We start from the raw sequence: 16385 nt of genomic DNA, 5'->3' as shown, positions 1-16385 counted from the left end.
CAGCGCCTTGGCTCTGCACTCGACCCGTTAGGCAGTAACCTGAGCACTTGTGCCTACAGAGTGCTGTTTGCCCAGGCATCGTTCAAGTTGACAGTGTTCGCCTGGTAGGACCTAACTGACGTCCGGAACCACTCTGTGACGAGTCCCCGCCCCGAGTCGACATACCCTGGCGCCAGCTCACAATCCTGCTCCTCTACTGTCGGCAGCGACCGCGGGCGCACTGTCATCGGGCACCTGCATGGGTTACACATCGCCGGCGCCTTGACTCTGCGCTCGACCCATTAGGCAGTAACCTGAGCACTTGTACCTACAGAGTGCTGTTTGCCTAGGCATCGTTCAAGTTGACAGTGTTCGCCTGGTAGGACCTAACTAACGTCCGGCACCACTCTGTGACGAGTCCCCGCCCCGAGCCGACATACTCTGGCGCCAACCCACAATCCTGCTCCTCTACTGTCGGCAGCGACCGCGGGCGCACTGTCATCGGGCACCTGCATGGGTTACACATCGCCGGCGCCTTGACTCTGCGCTCGACCCATTAGGCAGTAACCTGAGCACTTGTACCTACAGAGTGCTGTTTGCCTAGGCATCGTTCAAGTTGACAGTGTTCGCCTGGTAGGACCTAACTAACGTCTGGCACCACTCTGTGACGAGTCCCCGGCCCGAGTCGACATACCCTGGCGCCAACCCACAATCCTGCTCCTCTACTGTCGGCAGTGACCGCAGGCGCACTGTCATCGGGCACCTGCATGGGTTACACATCGCCGGCGCCTTGACTCTGCGCTCGACCCATTAGGCAGTAACCTGAGCACTTGTACCTACAGAGTGCTGTTTGCCTAGGCATCGTTCAAGTTGACAGTGTTCGCCTGGTAGGACCTAACTAACGTCCGGCACCACTCTGTGACGAGTCCCCGCCCCGAGTCGACATACCCTGGCGCCAACCCACAATCCTGCTCCTCTACTGTCGGCAGCGACCGCAGGTGCACTGTCATCGGGCACCTGCATGGGTTACACATCGCCGGCGCCTTGACTCTGCGCTCGACCCATTAGGCAGTAACCTGAGCACTTGTACCTAAAGAGTGCCGAGGCATCATTTAAGTCCCCGCCCCAAGCCGACATCCTTGGCGCCAGCTCACAATCCCGCTCCTCTACTGTCGGCACCGACCGCAGGCGCACTGTCATCGGGCACCTGCATGGGCTACACATCGCCGGCGCCTTGACTCTGCGCTCGACCCATTAGGCAGTAACCTGAGCACTTGTACCTACAGAGTGCCGAGGCATCATTTAAGTCCCCGCCCCAAGCCGACATCCTTGGCGCCAGCTCACAATCCCGCTCCTCTACTGTCGGCACCGACCGCAGGCGCACTGTCATCGGGCACCTGCATGGGCTACACATCGCCGGCGCCTTGACTCTGCGCTCGACCCATTAGGCAGTAACCTGAGCACTTGTACCTACAGAGTGCCGAGGCATCATTTAAGTCCCTGCCCCAAGCCGACATCCTTGGCGCCAGCTCACAATCCCGCTCCTCTACTGTCGGCAGCGACCGCGGGCGCGCTGTCGGCGGGCACCTGCATGGGTTACACGTCGCCGGCGCTGCCGCTGCTGCAGCGCGAGACCAACCCGTTCCCCGTGTCCGAGTCTGCGGGCTCCTGGGTGAGCGCGCTGCTCAACGTGGGCGCCGCGCTGGGCGCTCTGCCCGCGGGCTGTCTGGCGGCCCGCGTGGGGCCCCGCAGCCTCATCGCCGCCCTCCTGCTGCCCTTCATCGCCTCCTGGATGATCATCGCCCACAGCGACTCCGTGAGTAGCTCGCCGAAGCGTCAGCTGCACGTCGTACCGATGATGATGTTGAATACAGGGCTCTGAGTGACTCTCTGGCGATTGCTCGCTCCTCACATTCTTTCGGCGCTGTAGGTCGACCGTTCCCTTCTTGACGCCGTGCTCGATCATAGTTTACCCATTCCTGCCTACATTATCGAATGGTGGCATCGCCCCTCTGTCCACCTGCTTAGCTGGGTGGTAGCGAGCTTCCCTCCCATGCACTAGGCCCGGGTTCGATTCCCGGCCAAGTTGGAGATTTTTCTTCACGGGTGTTGTGTTGTCCCCACCATCATTTCATCCTCATCACCAGCCGCAAGTCGTCGAATGTGGCGCCGACTGAAATAAGACTTGCACTTGGCGGCCGAACTCGAATGGGACATCCCAGCCAACAATGCCATACGATCATCTCATTTCATCGCTCCTAATGCAAAGGTCGAGCGATTCGCGGATTACTCCAACCGGCTTCTTTGAGCCTGGATACACATCCTCACTCAAGTTCCGACACCTGCTATATTGTTTACGCACCTGTCTTCGAGGCTTAGTTACTGTTGTAAGTAGGCTGTTTAGGTTTTTATGTTGGTAACCCCACATAGCGCTCTGTATGGAAATCACTAACTGTGCTGTGTGCAGTCTTTGGTTAGCTTGCATTGTTGAAATATTGGCTATTGTAGTGTTGGGCAGTTGGATATGAACAGTGTGTAGTGTTGTGCAGTTGGAGGTGAGCCGCCAGCAGTGGTGGATGTGGGGAGAGAGATGGCAGAGTTTTGAGAGTGGATGATCTGGACGTGTGTCCGTCAGAAAAAGGAAATTTGTAAGACTGGATGTCATGAACTGATATATATATATATATATATATATATATATATATATATATATATGTGTGTGTGTGTGTGTGTGTGTGTGTGTGTGTGTGTGTGTGTTATGACTTTTGAACACTATTAAGGTAAATACAGAGTTTCTTCTCCATCAAAATCTTTCATTTGCTAACAATGCCTATCAGTAGATAGTGCCTTCAATAGTTAGAATCTTTAATTTAGCTGGCAGTGTTGGCGCTCGCTGTATTGCAGTAGTTTGAGTAACGAAGTGTTTTGTTACTCAGGGCCATTCTTTTGTAGGGATTATTGAAAGTCAGATTGCGTTGCGCTAAAAATATTGTGTGTCAGTTTACTGTTGGTCAGAATAAGTAAAGAGAGAAATGTCTGAGTATGTTCAGTTTTGCTCAGCTGTTTGAAAATCAAATAACGTAAGAGGCTTATCAGCACTGTCATTCTTAAATTTTCTATGGGGATGTTTCACTGTCCAGCTGAGAACACGGAATGAAATTCGCAAAGACTTACCCTGTTATCGACATGTCCCCTGTTTACTATCCTTGCCAGCTGCGAAACTGCATCGCAGCGTCATACATTCGTATATTGACCCCCAAAGTTTACACTTTTGGCATTTTCCGTCGATGTCTGTATGAATATCAATTTTTGACCAATTTACACAACTCTTTCGCGGTGTTAGGTCTTTTTTCTTTTCCTTTTTTTTTTCTTTCTGTTTAGAGTCTGTATCCATTAATTGGCGATGATTTACTTTCACCATAATTTTTTATATTCAAAGATATCATTAAATTTGCATTTCTTGGACATTCACAATTTATATGATTCTTTATCTGATTAATGAATTCTCATCCTAATCGCTCAGGTTAACTCAAGGTGGTAAATACTCAAGAAGCTATCTATTTTTATGAAAGACGTCAACACCATACTTTTATTCACAAATGACTTCAACCTGGTATACTGTCTATACATTACAAAGCACGCCACGTATTCTAAAACTTAAAATCAGTTACCCACATAAGTTTGTAAATAACAGATTTCAGCTGTCAGTCGTCCTTTGGAATTTTTATTGGCAGATCTAGCTTTCAGCTAGAAACTAGCTATCATTTTTGGTCAATCCATGTAATGCCTGTTGGTCGGGCTTTGTCCACAGTTCACTTCATTGAGTATACAATGAAATTCCCGAGGCAGGATTCGAACCTGCGACTGCAGCTCCTAGAACCACTCGGTCACTCCGGATGGCAAAAGTTGTCCAAGTAAAACATTCATATTTCTTTACGTACTACACGAATATGTAATAAAAATGGGGGTTCCTATTTTTTTAAAAACCCACTAGATATCCGTTTTACCTATGGCAGCGCCATCTAGCAGGCCAACCATAGCGCCATGTGGTTTCCCCCTTCAAGCTAGAGAAGTTTCGTGCTTTGTAGTTTTTTCGTTTGACGCTTATTTCGTGAGATATTTGGCCCAGTCATGATCAATGGACCACCTAGTATATACTTGAATATTTCTGGCATCCCAACTGCAGATTTTTCAGCGCTCATTTAACTTTAGGACTCTGTTATCTCAGAGTGAACAAAACTGGACTTGTACCACTATGGAAATAAGCCCTTCACATCTCTCTATTTATCTGTCTGATGGCCTCCTTCCTCTCCCACCGCCCCTCCTATGTTACCATCCATAATGCCAATTCCCACACCTTCTACTCCTCTGCAGGTGTCCCCCAGGGCTCGGTCCTCTCCCCTCTCCTCTACCTCCTGTACACGGCAGATATGCCCCGACCCCCCCCCCCCCCTCCAGTAGACCTCTTGCAATATGCCAATGACACCGCATTCCTCGCCCTCGCTCCTACCCTCCAACGGTCCCAACGCCTTCTCCAGAATCCTTGACCTTTTTGCCGCATAGTGTAACCAGTGGCCCCTGAAAATCAATCCTTCCAAGACCCAGGCAATCATCGTAGGTCGTACCACTCGCTCCTTCTGGCTCCTGGATTTCTCCCTTACCGTCTGCGCCCGTCCTGTCCGCCTCACCCCCACCCTCACCTACCATGGCCTCACCATTGACCGTCACCTCACCTGGATCCCTCATCTCCACTCCATGCAATCCAAAGCCCACAACTGCCTCTGACTCCTCAAACTCCTCTCTGGCCGGACATGGGGTTGCACCCCTCTACCATCTTCCACACCTACAAATCCTTAATCCATCCCATCCTCTGTTATGCCAGTCCCGCCTGGGTATCTGCCCCCCCCCACCCCAAATTCTATAAGTCCCTCCAGATCCTTGAGATTCATGCACTTCGCCTCGCCTTCCGTATACGCCTCCCGTCCCCCACGTGGATCCTCTATGACCTCATTCCTTTCTCCCATCTGCTCCTGTTCCTCAAACATATCTGCATACTCTACACCTCCCACCGCCTTGATCTCCCTCACCCCCTGGTTGCTCCTCTCCTCTCCCATCCCTGCCCCCTGCCACGTCTTCACTGTGGTGTCCCCCCTACCCTCCATCTCTACACCCTTCATCTCCTTTCCCAAGGTGGCTTCCATCAACTCCCCCTCCCGGATAATGCCCTGTCTCCCTCCATTTATCCCTCCTCTCAACTCTGATCCTCACCCCCCCTCCTTTCCTCCGTCCTTTTCTTGGGCTCCCTCTCCACCCCTTCCATCTTCTTTTTCCCCCACCTACCCTCTCTCTGCCCCCTTCTCTCCCGTGAGTCCTTTTGCATTTCCCTCGTCTGCCTTTTCCCATTCCCTCTCGCATCTGCCCTGCCCCTCCCCCCCCCCCCTTATGAGTCCTCTCCCTCCTTTGGTTCCCCCCTTTCGTTTTTCCTCTCTGCCCTCTTTGTTTCGCCCCCCCCCCCTCATCTGCCCAGTTCCCCCCCTCCCCCATCTGCCCTCGGCTATGGTGTGTTATCTTTGTGCCGACATTTTAGTACAGTGTTTACAGTGAGTGTTCAGTGTTGCGTGTCTTCTCCGAAGTATTGCGAACGGCCATCATACTGTTGCTGGGTGTGATTTTTATATCTCTTGCAAACAGAAACCAGACTGTCGCCTTGTTTTTTAATTGTCTGTCTACTATGTTCCCTGCCTGCTTCCTGTGTATTTATTAGTTTTGCCAACCCTTTGCTTTTTGTTTTAACTTTCCACAATTTTCCGCCGTTTTACAATTTCAGTCATCGTGTTATCGCTTGCTTTTATTGTTATTTATCTTCTTTCTTACGTTTTAAAAAGTCTGTAGGCTGCAGAGCAGCGTAATAAGCTGCTGCCAGCACGCCCCCTTCGGGGGGAATCGAAATACAATAAAGGAAAAAAAAAAGAGGCTCTCTATTTGAATACGCATACCTATTCGCTCCAGTGTATACGTATTTCTACTATATTCAAATGCTAGAGAAATGTGTATGAAGTTAACTACAGCCCCGTACCAGTAGGAGCAGCAGTACGAGTGATCGGCACTTTGCAGGTGTGGGAGCTGTACGTGGGGCGGCTGGTGGCTGGTCTGGCGGTGGGCGCGACGTCGGTGGCGGCGCCGCTGTACGTGACGGAGGTGTCGGAGACGCGCGTGCGCGGCGCGCTGGGCTCGCTGTTCCAGCTGCAGGTGACGGCGGGCATCCTGGCGGGGTACGCGGCCGGGCTGCTGGCCGACCACCGGCTGCTGGCGCTGGCGCTGGCCGCGCTGCCCGCCGCCTTCCTGCTGCCCGCGCTCTGCTGGCTGCCCGAGTCACCCGCCTACCTGCTGGCCGCCGGCAGCGACCGCGCCGCCCGCAGAGCGCTCGCCAGGCTGCGCGGCGCCCGCTACGACTACACGGACGAGATCGCCGAGCTGCAGGACGCCGTCAAGGTAGGCAACCGCGCACGGCAGACACCGGCTCAAAGGAAGGCCTCGGCGCTCGCTCGTGACGTCACGTCAGCTAGGCACGGCGAACGCCAGGTCTGTTGCAGGCGTACTCATAATGGAGGTGTCTCCCTCCCTGACACAGGAAAATGTGAAACTATTGGCGGTAGTTGACCGACACACATTGTTCCGAGAGATTTCTGCAATCAATTAATTGTGCGATTCATTACACTTCTTAACAAATAGTGTACTCCTAAACTTAAATTTCCACCTGTTTTAAGGATTGCCATACAAAAACAACTTCATGATCCAGCAGCAACAGAATTCGTGCTTCTTTACCTTATTTGTAAATCTGCGCAAGGTACGTTTGTACTGGGTTGCTTTTACAAGAAACTGTGAACATATTGCCGGCCGAAGTGGCCGTGCGGTTAAAGGCGCTGCAGTCTGGAACCGCAAGACCGCTGCGGTCGCAGGTTCGAATCCTGCCTCGGGCATGGATGTTTGTGATGTCCTTAGGTTAGTTAGGTTTAACTAGTTCTAAGTTCTAGGGGACTAATGACCTCAGCAGTTGAGTCCCATAGTGCTCAGAGCCATTTGAACCATTTTTTTTGTGAACATATTGGTGCTCTTCTTTAGGTATCTTGGTTGACTATTGGTTGAGGAGCACTGAATGTTAATGAAATATCTTGCGATTGTACACGTTGGGGGAGGGGGTGGGGGACAGAAGAAGAGGCAAAAGAGAGATACTTGTTTTATCAAATAAAATTTTTTTTATCTTATAAAGGTTCTCCTTTCAGTTGCAAGAGGGGAATATTTATCTTTTCTAATGTGCCTGTTTAAAAAGGTTTAAGCTCAGCAGTATTTTCGATGTATGAAGCTATTTTGTTTCCTGTTTAGAATTCCTTTCGTTGAAAATGACTGTAATCTAATGACTGGCAACATGTAAATTAGTTCACATTTCCACTGACGATGACAAACGAAAATAAATAAATAAATAAAAGAAACGATTTCATTGTAAGGGGGTTGGGGTAAGTTTCGATAACAAAATGGATCAAGTAAATATAGTTACTTCAATGTAAATGGGGCAAAGCGTCTTCTAATATTGATCTACGTTTGTTTGGACAGGATTCAGTAGTTCACAGATATGATCTTCATTTGTAGCTTTACGATAGTAAGAAAATCTTTCATCTAAATAAAATTGCAGAATACAAAACAATACCAAACATTTTGTCCAAAAATAAGAGATTTATAGTGATAAGCACGCCCAGACGTTTCTGCCTGCAACAGACCTGGCGTTCGCCGTGCCTAGCTGACGTGACGTCACCAACAAGCGCCGAGGCCTTCCTTTGAGTCGGTGTTGACGCGGCAGGCACTCCACGACAAAGCGAACTGGTTACCTAGGGCACTAATTCTGTGTTGTTTATACCGATCGGTGCGGTAGGTTTACTTCGATAGTGACGTCATTTTCGTTTCGTTAGCCAAAGCTGCTATTCTGTAAGCCTCGCCCGGCGATTTTTCCAACAGTTGTACCGAGAATTCGTTAGGTTTCGGTATAGCCACATGTTCGGTTCGGAGTGATTTGTTTGTAGCTGGAATCTGTTATTTCAAAAATACTGAGTGGTTTTCGTGCCAGTTTCATTTAAACACATCAAAAAAAGTTTTGCATCACGCCGGTTCCCAGAACTTCTGAACATAGACGTTGACTGTGGATATTGTATCACAGACACAGTCCCTTTGAGTGTTCAGAGATGTCACTAAACCCACCCAAAGATGATATCGATCTGTTGCAGGATTTTAGAACATATTTTTTGTTCGCGTATCATGTCATTTTCGGAAACCCAGAATCTACTATGTAGGAATCAACATGGATTCCTGAAAGAGCGACCGTGTGAGACCCAACTCGCTTTATTTGTTCATGAGACCCAGAAAATATTAGATACAGGCTCCCAGGTAGATGCTATTTTTCTTGACTTCCGGAAGGCGTTCGATACAGCTCCGCACTGTCGCCTGATAAACAAAGTAAGAGCCTACGGAATATCAGACCAGCTGTGTGGCTGGATTGAAGAGTTTTTAGCAAACAGAACACAGCATGTTGTTATCAATGGAGAGACGTCTACAGACGTTAAAGTAACCTCTGGCGTGCCACAGGGGAGTGTTATGGGACCATTGCTTTTCACAATATATATAAATGACCTAGTAGATAGTGTCGGAAGTTCCATGCGGCTTTTCGCGGATGATGCTGTAGTATACAGAGAAGTTGCACCATTAGAAAATTGCAGCGAAACGCAGGAATATCTGCAGCGGATAGGCACTTGGTGCAGGGAGTGGCAACTGACCCTTAACATAGACAAATGTATTGTATTGCGAATACATAGAAAGAAGGATCCTTTATTGTATATATGATAGCGGAACAAACATTGGTAGCAGTTACTTCTGTAAAATATCTGGGAGTATGCGTACGGAACGATTTGAAGTGGAATGATCATATAAAATTGATTGTTGGTGAGGCGGGTGCCAGGTTGAAATTCATTGGGAGAGTCCTTAGAAAATGTAGTCCATCAACAAAGGAGGTGGCTTACAAAACAGTCGTTCGACCTATACTTGACTATTGCTCATCAATGTGGGATCCGTACCAGGTCGGGTTGACAGAGGATACATGGAAGATCCAAGGAAAAACCGCGGGTTTCGTCACAGGGTTATTTGGTAAGCATGATAGCGTTATGGAGATGTTTAGCAAACTCAGAGGGTGCGTTTCTGGATGAGGTATCGAATATATTGCTTCCCCCTACTTATACCTCCCGAGGAGATCAAGAATGTAAAATTAGAGAGATTCGAGCGCGCACGGAGGCTTTCCGGCAGTCGTTCTTCCCGCGAACCATACGCGGCTGGAACCGTAAAGGGAGGTAATGACAGTGGCACGTAAAGTGCCCTCCGCCACACACCGTTGGGTGGCTTGCGGAGTATAAATGTAGATGTTGATGTAGATGCATGAGCAGCGCCTATTAGACCTATTAGACGTAGATGGTCCGACAGCCGATCAGTTCCTGTCATTCCACCAGGAAGGAGGTACACGGCTCGTGTTGTCTGTAGTTCAACCATGCCTAGACGATCAATACCTCGGTTCGATCGCGTCCGCATTGTTACTTTGTGCAAGGAAGGGCTCTCAACAAGGAAAGCGTCCAGGCGTCTCAGAGTGAATCAAAGCGATGTTGTTCGGACATGGAGGAGATACAGAGAGCCAGGAACTGTCGATGACATGCCTCGCTCAGGCGCCGAAGGGCTACTACTGCAGTGGATGACCGCTACCTAACGATTATGCCTCGGAAGATCCCTGACAGCAACGCCGCCATGTTGAATAATGCTTTCCGTGCAGCCACAGGACATCGTGTTACGACTCAAACTTTGCGCAATAGGCTGCATCATGCACAACTTCACTCCCGACGTCCATGACGAGGCCCATCTTTACAAACGCGACACCATGCAGCGCGGTACAGATGGGCCCAGCAACATGCCGAATGGACCGCTGAGGACTGGCATCACGTTCTCTTCACCGATGAATGTCGTATATACCTCCAACCAGACAATCGTCGGAGACGTGTATGGGGGCAACCCGGTCAGGTTGAACGCCTTAGACACACTGTCTAGCGAGTGCAGTAAGATGGTGTTTTGGGGTCCCATTATGTGGGGCCGACGTCCGCCGCTGGTTGTCATGCAAGGCGCCATAATGGCTGTATGGTACGTGAATGCCATACTCCGACCGATAGTGCAACCATATCGGCGGCGAGGCATTCGTCTTCATGGACAATTCGCACCCCTATCGTGAACATCTTGTGGATGAATTCCTTCAGGATAACAACATCACTCGACTAGAGTGGCCAGCATGTTGTCCAGACATGAACCCTATCGAACATGCCTGGGATAGATTGAAAAGGGCTGTTTATGGACGACGTGACCCACCAACCACTTTGAGGGATCTACGCCGAATCGCCGTTAAGGAGTGGGACAATCTGATGAACTTGTGGATAGTATGCTGCGACGAATACAGGCATGCATCAATGCAAGAGGACGTGCTGCTGGGTATTAGAGGTACTGGTGTGTACAGCAGTCTGGACCACCACCTCTGAGGGGCTTGTCCGCAGCTCGTGGTCGTGTGGTAGCGTTCTCGATTCCCGCGCCCGGGTTCCCGGGTTCGATTCCCGGCGGGGTCAGGGATTTTCTCTGCCTCGTGATGACTGGGTGTTGTGTGATGTCCTTAGGTTAGTTAGGTTTAAGTAGTTCTAAGTTCTAGGGGACTGATGACCATAGATGTTAAGTCCCATAGTGCTCAGAACAATTTGAACCATTTTCTGAGGGGCTTGCTGTATTGTGGTACAACATTTAATGTGTGGTTTTCATGAGCGATAAAAAGGACGCAAATTATGTTTATGTTGATCTCTTTTCCAGTTTTCTGTACAGGTTCCGGAACTCTCGGAACCGAGATGATGCAAAACTTTTTTTATGTGTGTATTATGTTTTACTGAAGAATCACCAGGACGCATCCGAGTGGAAAATGAGTTCATAATAGGCTGTTTTCCTTTGTTAGGACTACAGTTTGTATTGTTGTTACAGTGAATGACTGCGACATCAAAAAACAAGTTCGGTCAATATTCTCACAAAATATCTGTTTTTTGTGTAAATAAGAGCTTAAAAATCATTAATTTTCAAGACGTCAGCTCTGTTTACGTATATGACATGAGTGTTAGCTGGAATTACTAGTGACTTTGCGTACTTTTTCCTGCGAATGATTTAGTTATTTATATTCGAAAGGCGTTTACAGCTTTTAAGTAACAATGGAAAGCAATTTTGTGATGTCTGGTAATGGAAACCTTTCAAAATTTCATGCTTTTGCGACATACGCCCACATCGTTCGGCATAGAAGTCAAATGGTTCAAATGGCTCTGAGCACTATGGGACTTAACAGCTATGGTCATCAGTCCCCTAGAACTTAGAACTACTTAAACCTAACTAACCTAAGGACAGCACACAACACCCAGCCATCACGAGGCAGAGAAAATCCCTGACCCCGCCGGGAATCGAACCCGGGAACCCGGGCGTGGGAAGCGAGAACGCTACCGCACGACCACGAGATGCGGGCTCATAGAAGTCAACCTAGGTCCTTCTCCGTTAAAATCAGCAGGTAAAGAGCGCTCGTTCTGTCTGAGTCGTTGTATCTACGTGGTTAAGGCAAGAAACCGGATTGCTAAAGGTTGTAGGTTCTCATCTCGCTGGGTATAAAAAATTCTTTTCCCCTTTATGTTTTTAATATATTCTGAGACTTTGTTATTTGTTAAATTTAAGCAATTTTCTGCGATATTCGTTATTCACATGTAAGAGCGCGCTTTCTCAGTAACGAGTATCTTCGATTTCATGACTTTCGCATGTTTAAAAGATGAAATTCCGTGCTTGAAACAACCGACAGTGACATTTATATTTTTTCTTGTTACAAATAATTCACCATTTTTTCCGAATACGTAGCGATTTTCGAGTGTACGGTTAAACAAGAATCTAAGAGCACCACTTTAATTACCGCAAATGAAACTAGCAGCAGTCATCTTTATAGTCTTGCTTTAGTCGAGTTCTTATCTGCGATTGATTTCTTAACAACAGTATACAGAGATGAAAGATCCCCGCCATAATATTTTTGGACTATACCATCATATATGAAACATTTTGATTCGCCAGATGCGCACTACAAACTACGACGAACTTCAATAGCTGCACTCGCCACACGTTCTCGGAAAGCGTTTCTTAAGTTTTGTTTTTGATACCTAAATGGTTGATATATCATGCGGATAAGTAGGTTGCTTCATCATTTGGATCTCTATGAGCTAGTTACAATCACATTGTGTGCAAGTTATTCTTCGACACACTTTTATAAGTGTGTTTGTGCAGTGTGGTACAACACACCATTCCTAACTCATATTCCGAAACGTAAAATCCAAAACAAGATGTCAATGTGAATGAGAATAAAATGGCATAATACTGAATTTATGACTATTTCCAGAACACAGTCAAATACCCTATCGTTAGCATGTATGCACGTAAACCCGTGGTCAGAGAAATTTAAGCAGTACTACGTACTCTTACCAAACTTTGTGGTACTGCGAACAATAGCGTTCCTGCGTCCGCTGCTAGCCGATATGGGTTTGTGACTCTGCGGACGCTGTAGTGCGCATGCACAGATCTACGGCCGCTTGCTTTTGATTGGTTGGCGCGAAGATAACTGACAACATCACCTTGGTTCGCTAGAACCGTGCAGCATCTCTTCCGAAATGCTTATAGAATAACGTGGTGGCTCTCCTTCGAAAACAAGGCCGTTCGGACCGCTCGCCTACCGGTCCGATCGACAGAGCTGCCAAATGACGCAAAATAGGGCCCCTGGCCAGAGCCCAAGAAGCAGAGAGAATGGGTCATAGATGGAAAAAACCGGCCAGTTAAAAACCGCTACCGGTGTTATAGTTTTGAATAACCGGTATTTTTCGGTATTTGTTGGGTCTTGATTATAATGTTTTTCATTTTTTACTAATAACCGACTAAAACACTGAAATATCAGTTAGCCACAGCAGCAGTGTTAATATTGAAAACAGGAATATATGAAAAATGTTTCTTCTTAGCAAGAGTAAAATGAGACTAATTTCAGGTTGCTTGTGCGAGCCGGTCTGTGTGGCCGAGCTGTTCTAGGCGCTTCAGTCTGGAACCGCGCGACCGCTACGGTGGCAGATTCGAATCCTGCCTCGGGCATGGATGTGTGTGATGTCCTTAGGTTAGTTAGGTTTAAGTAGTTCTACGTTCTAGGGGACCGATTACCGCAGATGTTAAGTCCCGTAGTGCTCAGAGCCATTTGAGCCATTTTGCTTGAGCGAGCGGACAACATGAAAAATTCATTTCAGAACCGTAAATGTTCAGTTCAATGGACGATGTTCAGGAGTATTGTGCAGCACGCCCTAGACAGATATGTGCCGAGCGAAGTTGTGAGGGGTGGGCAACACCCGCCGTAGTTCGATAGCTCAGTGTCAGTTTTACTGTAGCCAAAGCCTCACAGACAAATAAAAGCTGAACGAAGCCGAAACTGGCGTAAGGAGAGCCGCGTGCGAACCGTTCATACAATTAGAAGGTAAAATTCTATCTGCCGACTTGACAGAAAATCCTAAAAAGTTTTGGTTTTGTCTAATCTTTAAACGGATCGAAGCCATCTGTTCAGACACTCTGTGACCATAATGACATCGAAACTTAGGATGACAGGGAAGGATGAAATATTCATCTTTTTCCAAAACTGACAATGCTGTATTGGACAGTGGTGGCGCCATTCTGTCTTAAAATTTTCCACATTTTCTTTGTTCGTTTGCAATAGTTGCCTAACCTAGCGTAGTAATATTTGTCTCACCCAGACATTTACCTACCTTTTCTCTGGACGTTACTTTCCTCAGGCAGCGAAGCTGCGTAGCAGTCGAGTGTGCGACCTGTGGGGGTCGAGAGCCGCCCGACGCGCTATGGTGTGTGCGCTGGGACTCATGGTGTTCCAGCAGTGGAGCGGCGTCAACGCCGTCATCTTCTACTCCCAGAAGATCTTCAACAACGCGGGCGCCTCCTTCATGTCGCCCTCCACCGCCACCATCGTCATCGGTGTTGTGCAGGTAAGCTGAAGCTAGTTGCAGTACACAGATTGTAAGCGGTGTGCCGTGTTTAAGAAAGAGATACTATCATGAGAAGTGAGGTGAAGCCCCGATCTATTAAGCTGCGCTGTTTTATATGAATATTTATACCCCTGTACAGAAATGAAAACACGATCTAACCACGAATGACTAACAAAGTAGTCACACACACACAGTTAATATAAATGCAGCGGTAATGAAGATGCATAGCTGTTTATTCTAACATTCAATAAAGGGCGAACAGTTGAAAGGGTCCTGTAGCCACCTTTCATTAGTCCAGTGACCCATTTTCAGTAGCATTTCTCTTTCTTTTCCTTGTCTGTCTTTTCTCATAACTCTCATTGTGGTGTGATTGAATGAATGTGGTTGTGTGTCACGTTACTAGACGGTGGTGTAGTCTGCTACAGAAAGTCTGCGATAGTCGTACAGATTCAGCAGCATTTGTACAGAATAGCCAACTCTCGTAGTGGTCAAGTAGGCAAAGAGGTTTGCGCTACTTGTGAGAAATCCACCTGCGTTAGGTTGGTGGCGGAAATGGCATCTTTGGGTTTTCCGGGCCACGCGGACCGTGGAAGAGGCTGGAGATGAAAAAGGGAGGCAGTCTGCCGCCGGTACGGGAAGCGTCCACAGCTGTGCTCCAGTCGAAGAAGGGCGAGTTAGACTGACCGCGTGGCGTGTTGTTACTTGGCGAGAAGAGAGCTGATAGCTTTTGGTCTCGCTTTTCAACTCTGAAAGATTTCTTTGCCTTCTCGCAGCAAGGAATGCAAAACTTCGGCAGATTTTTCTTTTAGTAAATTTCTGTAGCAGACTTGGATCTGCCGGAAGAGCGCCACACAAAGGTGTCGATAAGAAGTGAGCACTCGCTTCTGTATGAATGTCTGTTTGCCTTCAGCTGTGCCTGTATAAGCTTTCATTTTTCTAAATATTAATAGCTTTGACTTCTCGTAAATTTTCCTTGCATTATGTATCTTTCGTCCGTGGGGAGCCAACCACGTGGTTGAACATTAGAGTTTGTTGGGCTACCGTCATCACTAACCGTCTGATCTCATGTTCGTTTTAAAGAATGCTAACTGTTCATGATTGTGTGATGTGATATTGTTGCAACTTGGCCGCGACACCTAGAAATTGCGTCTCCACAAACCACGTGGGCACGCGGGTGTACTGCGAAACGTGTACCGTTTCACGAGTTATTGCGATCAGTTATCAGGCAACAGCAGTTGTATGAATGATTCACACCAGTACTTTTAGGTGTAGATTATAACGGTGAATGTATCGATGCTATTCTTTAATGTTTTGGGAATTAATGTTATCAGGAATTGTGTACATGCCTCACATCCATACCTTAGGAATAAATGATTTTATCCACAATTTTCTCTTGTACTCCGAGGTTACGTTTTTGCACCTAAACCACTTACCTCATAGCTTTCCCGTTAGCACATTCAACGCGTTTTCTTACGCACTGGTCCAGTGATTAATTTCCCCTTTTGTTTTAAAACAAATGCTTTAGATTAAGTCTTATTTTCAGGTGTGTTGCTGGGAGCAGATATTATGCAGTGTTCATGCATTTTCTATTTTATTTTAAATGTTTAATTCGCGTGAACAGTGTACGGGCAATACCATTAATTACATTGCATTCCCAATAATAACGTAATAACCCGTAGAAACAGGTTAGTTACCCAGTCATCAAAAACCTGTCGAAAAGCTATACAATGTTTATGCTTACAGCTTACGGCCAAAATCACTGCAGTGGGTCTGTTTCCCCGTATCTTTAATCACTGGATTTAGACTCAAGAGAATAGTTAGTCAAGTGCTTGATTATACTAGTGAGATCATGACTTAATTTGAGAACAATCTACAACATGATGTTGAAAATAGAGAACTGCAAACTACGCTCCAAGAACTATCTTACTATTACACAGATACACAATGTCTAGTCTTCCGTGGTCGCCACTATTCTAGCACAGCGTTCAGTGACCTACTTTCTGCCTCCTGAAATTAGATTCATGTAGTGACGCGGTATTTATTATTAGTGGGCTGCTACAGCAGCGTAGGATTGCATCATTTAATTAATCATGCCACGATAGTTCACTGATGTGAGAAACCTTGTAACAACTAGTCTTTACAAGATCACAGTATGACAGCATGGAACTGTTTTACTTATGATAATAAAGAAATGACTTCGGTTGAGCGAAATAATGCAGAAAAATAAATAACATGTCTATTGTTCTA

At 47.2% G+C, this 16385-nt stretch overlaps 1 protein-coding gene across 1 annotated transcript in view; it reads left to right on the top strand.

Annotated features, from left to right (window-relative positions):
- The window catches only part of LOC124787653 (facilitated trehalose transporter Tret1-2 homolog), a 66496-nt gene that overhangs the window by 39224 nt on the left and 10887 nt on the right, over positions 1 to 16385 (top strand). Inside the window, exons 3-5 of the mRNA XM_047254452.1 lie at positions 1539 to 1795; positions 6094 to 6471; positions 13932 to 14138. Coding sequence (XP_047110408.1) covers positions 1539 to 1795; positions 6094 to 6471; positions 13932 to 14138 — 842 coding nt within the window. The remainder of the gene's footprint in view (positions 1 to 1538; positions 1796 to 6093; positions 6472 to 13931; positions 14139 to 16385) is intronic.

Source organism: Schistocerca piceifrons, chromosome 3, assembly GCF_021461385.2.
Source record: "Schistocerca piceifrons isolate TAMUIC-IGC-003096 chromosome 3, iqSchPice1.1, whole genome shotgun sequence".
Taxonomy (NCBI): Eukaryota; Metazoa; Arthropoda; class Insecta; order Orthoptera; family Acrididae; genus Schistocerca; species Schistocerca piceifrons.
This window is presented reverse-complemented; position numbering and strand designations above follow the sequence as displayed.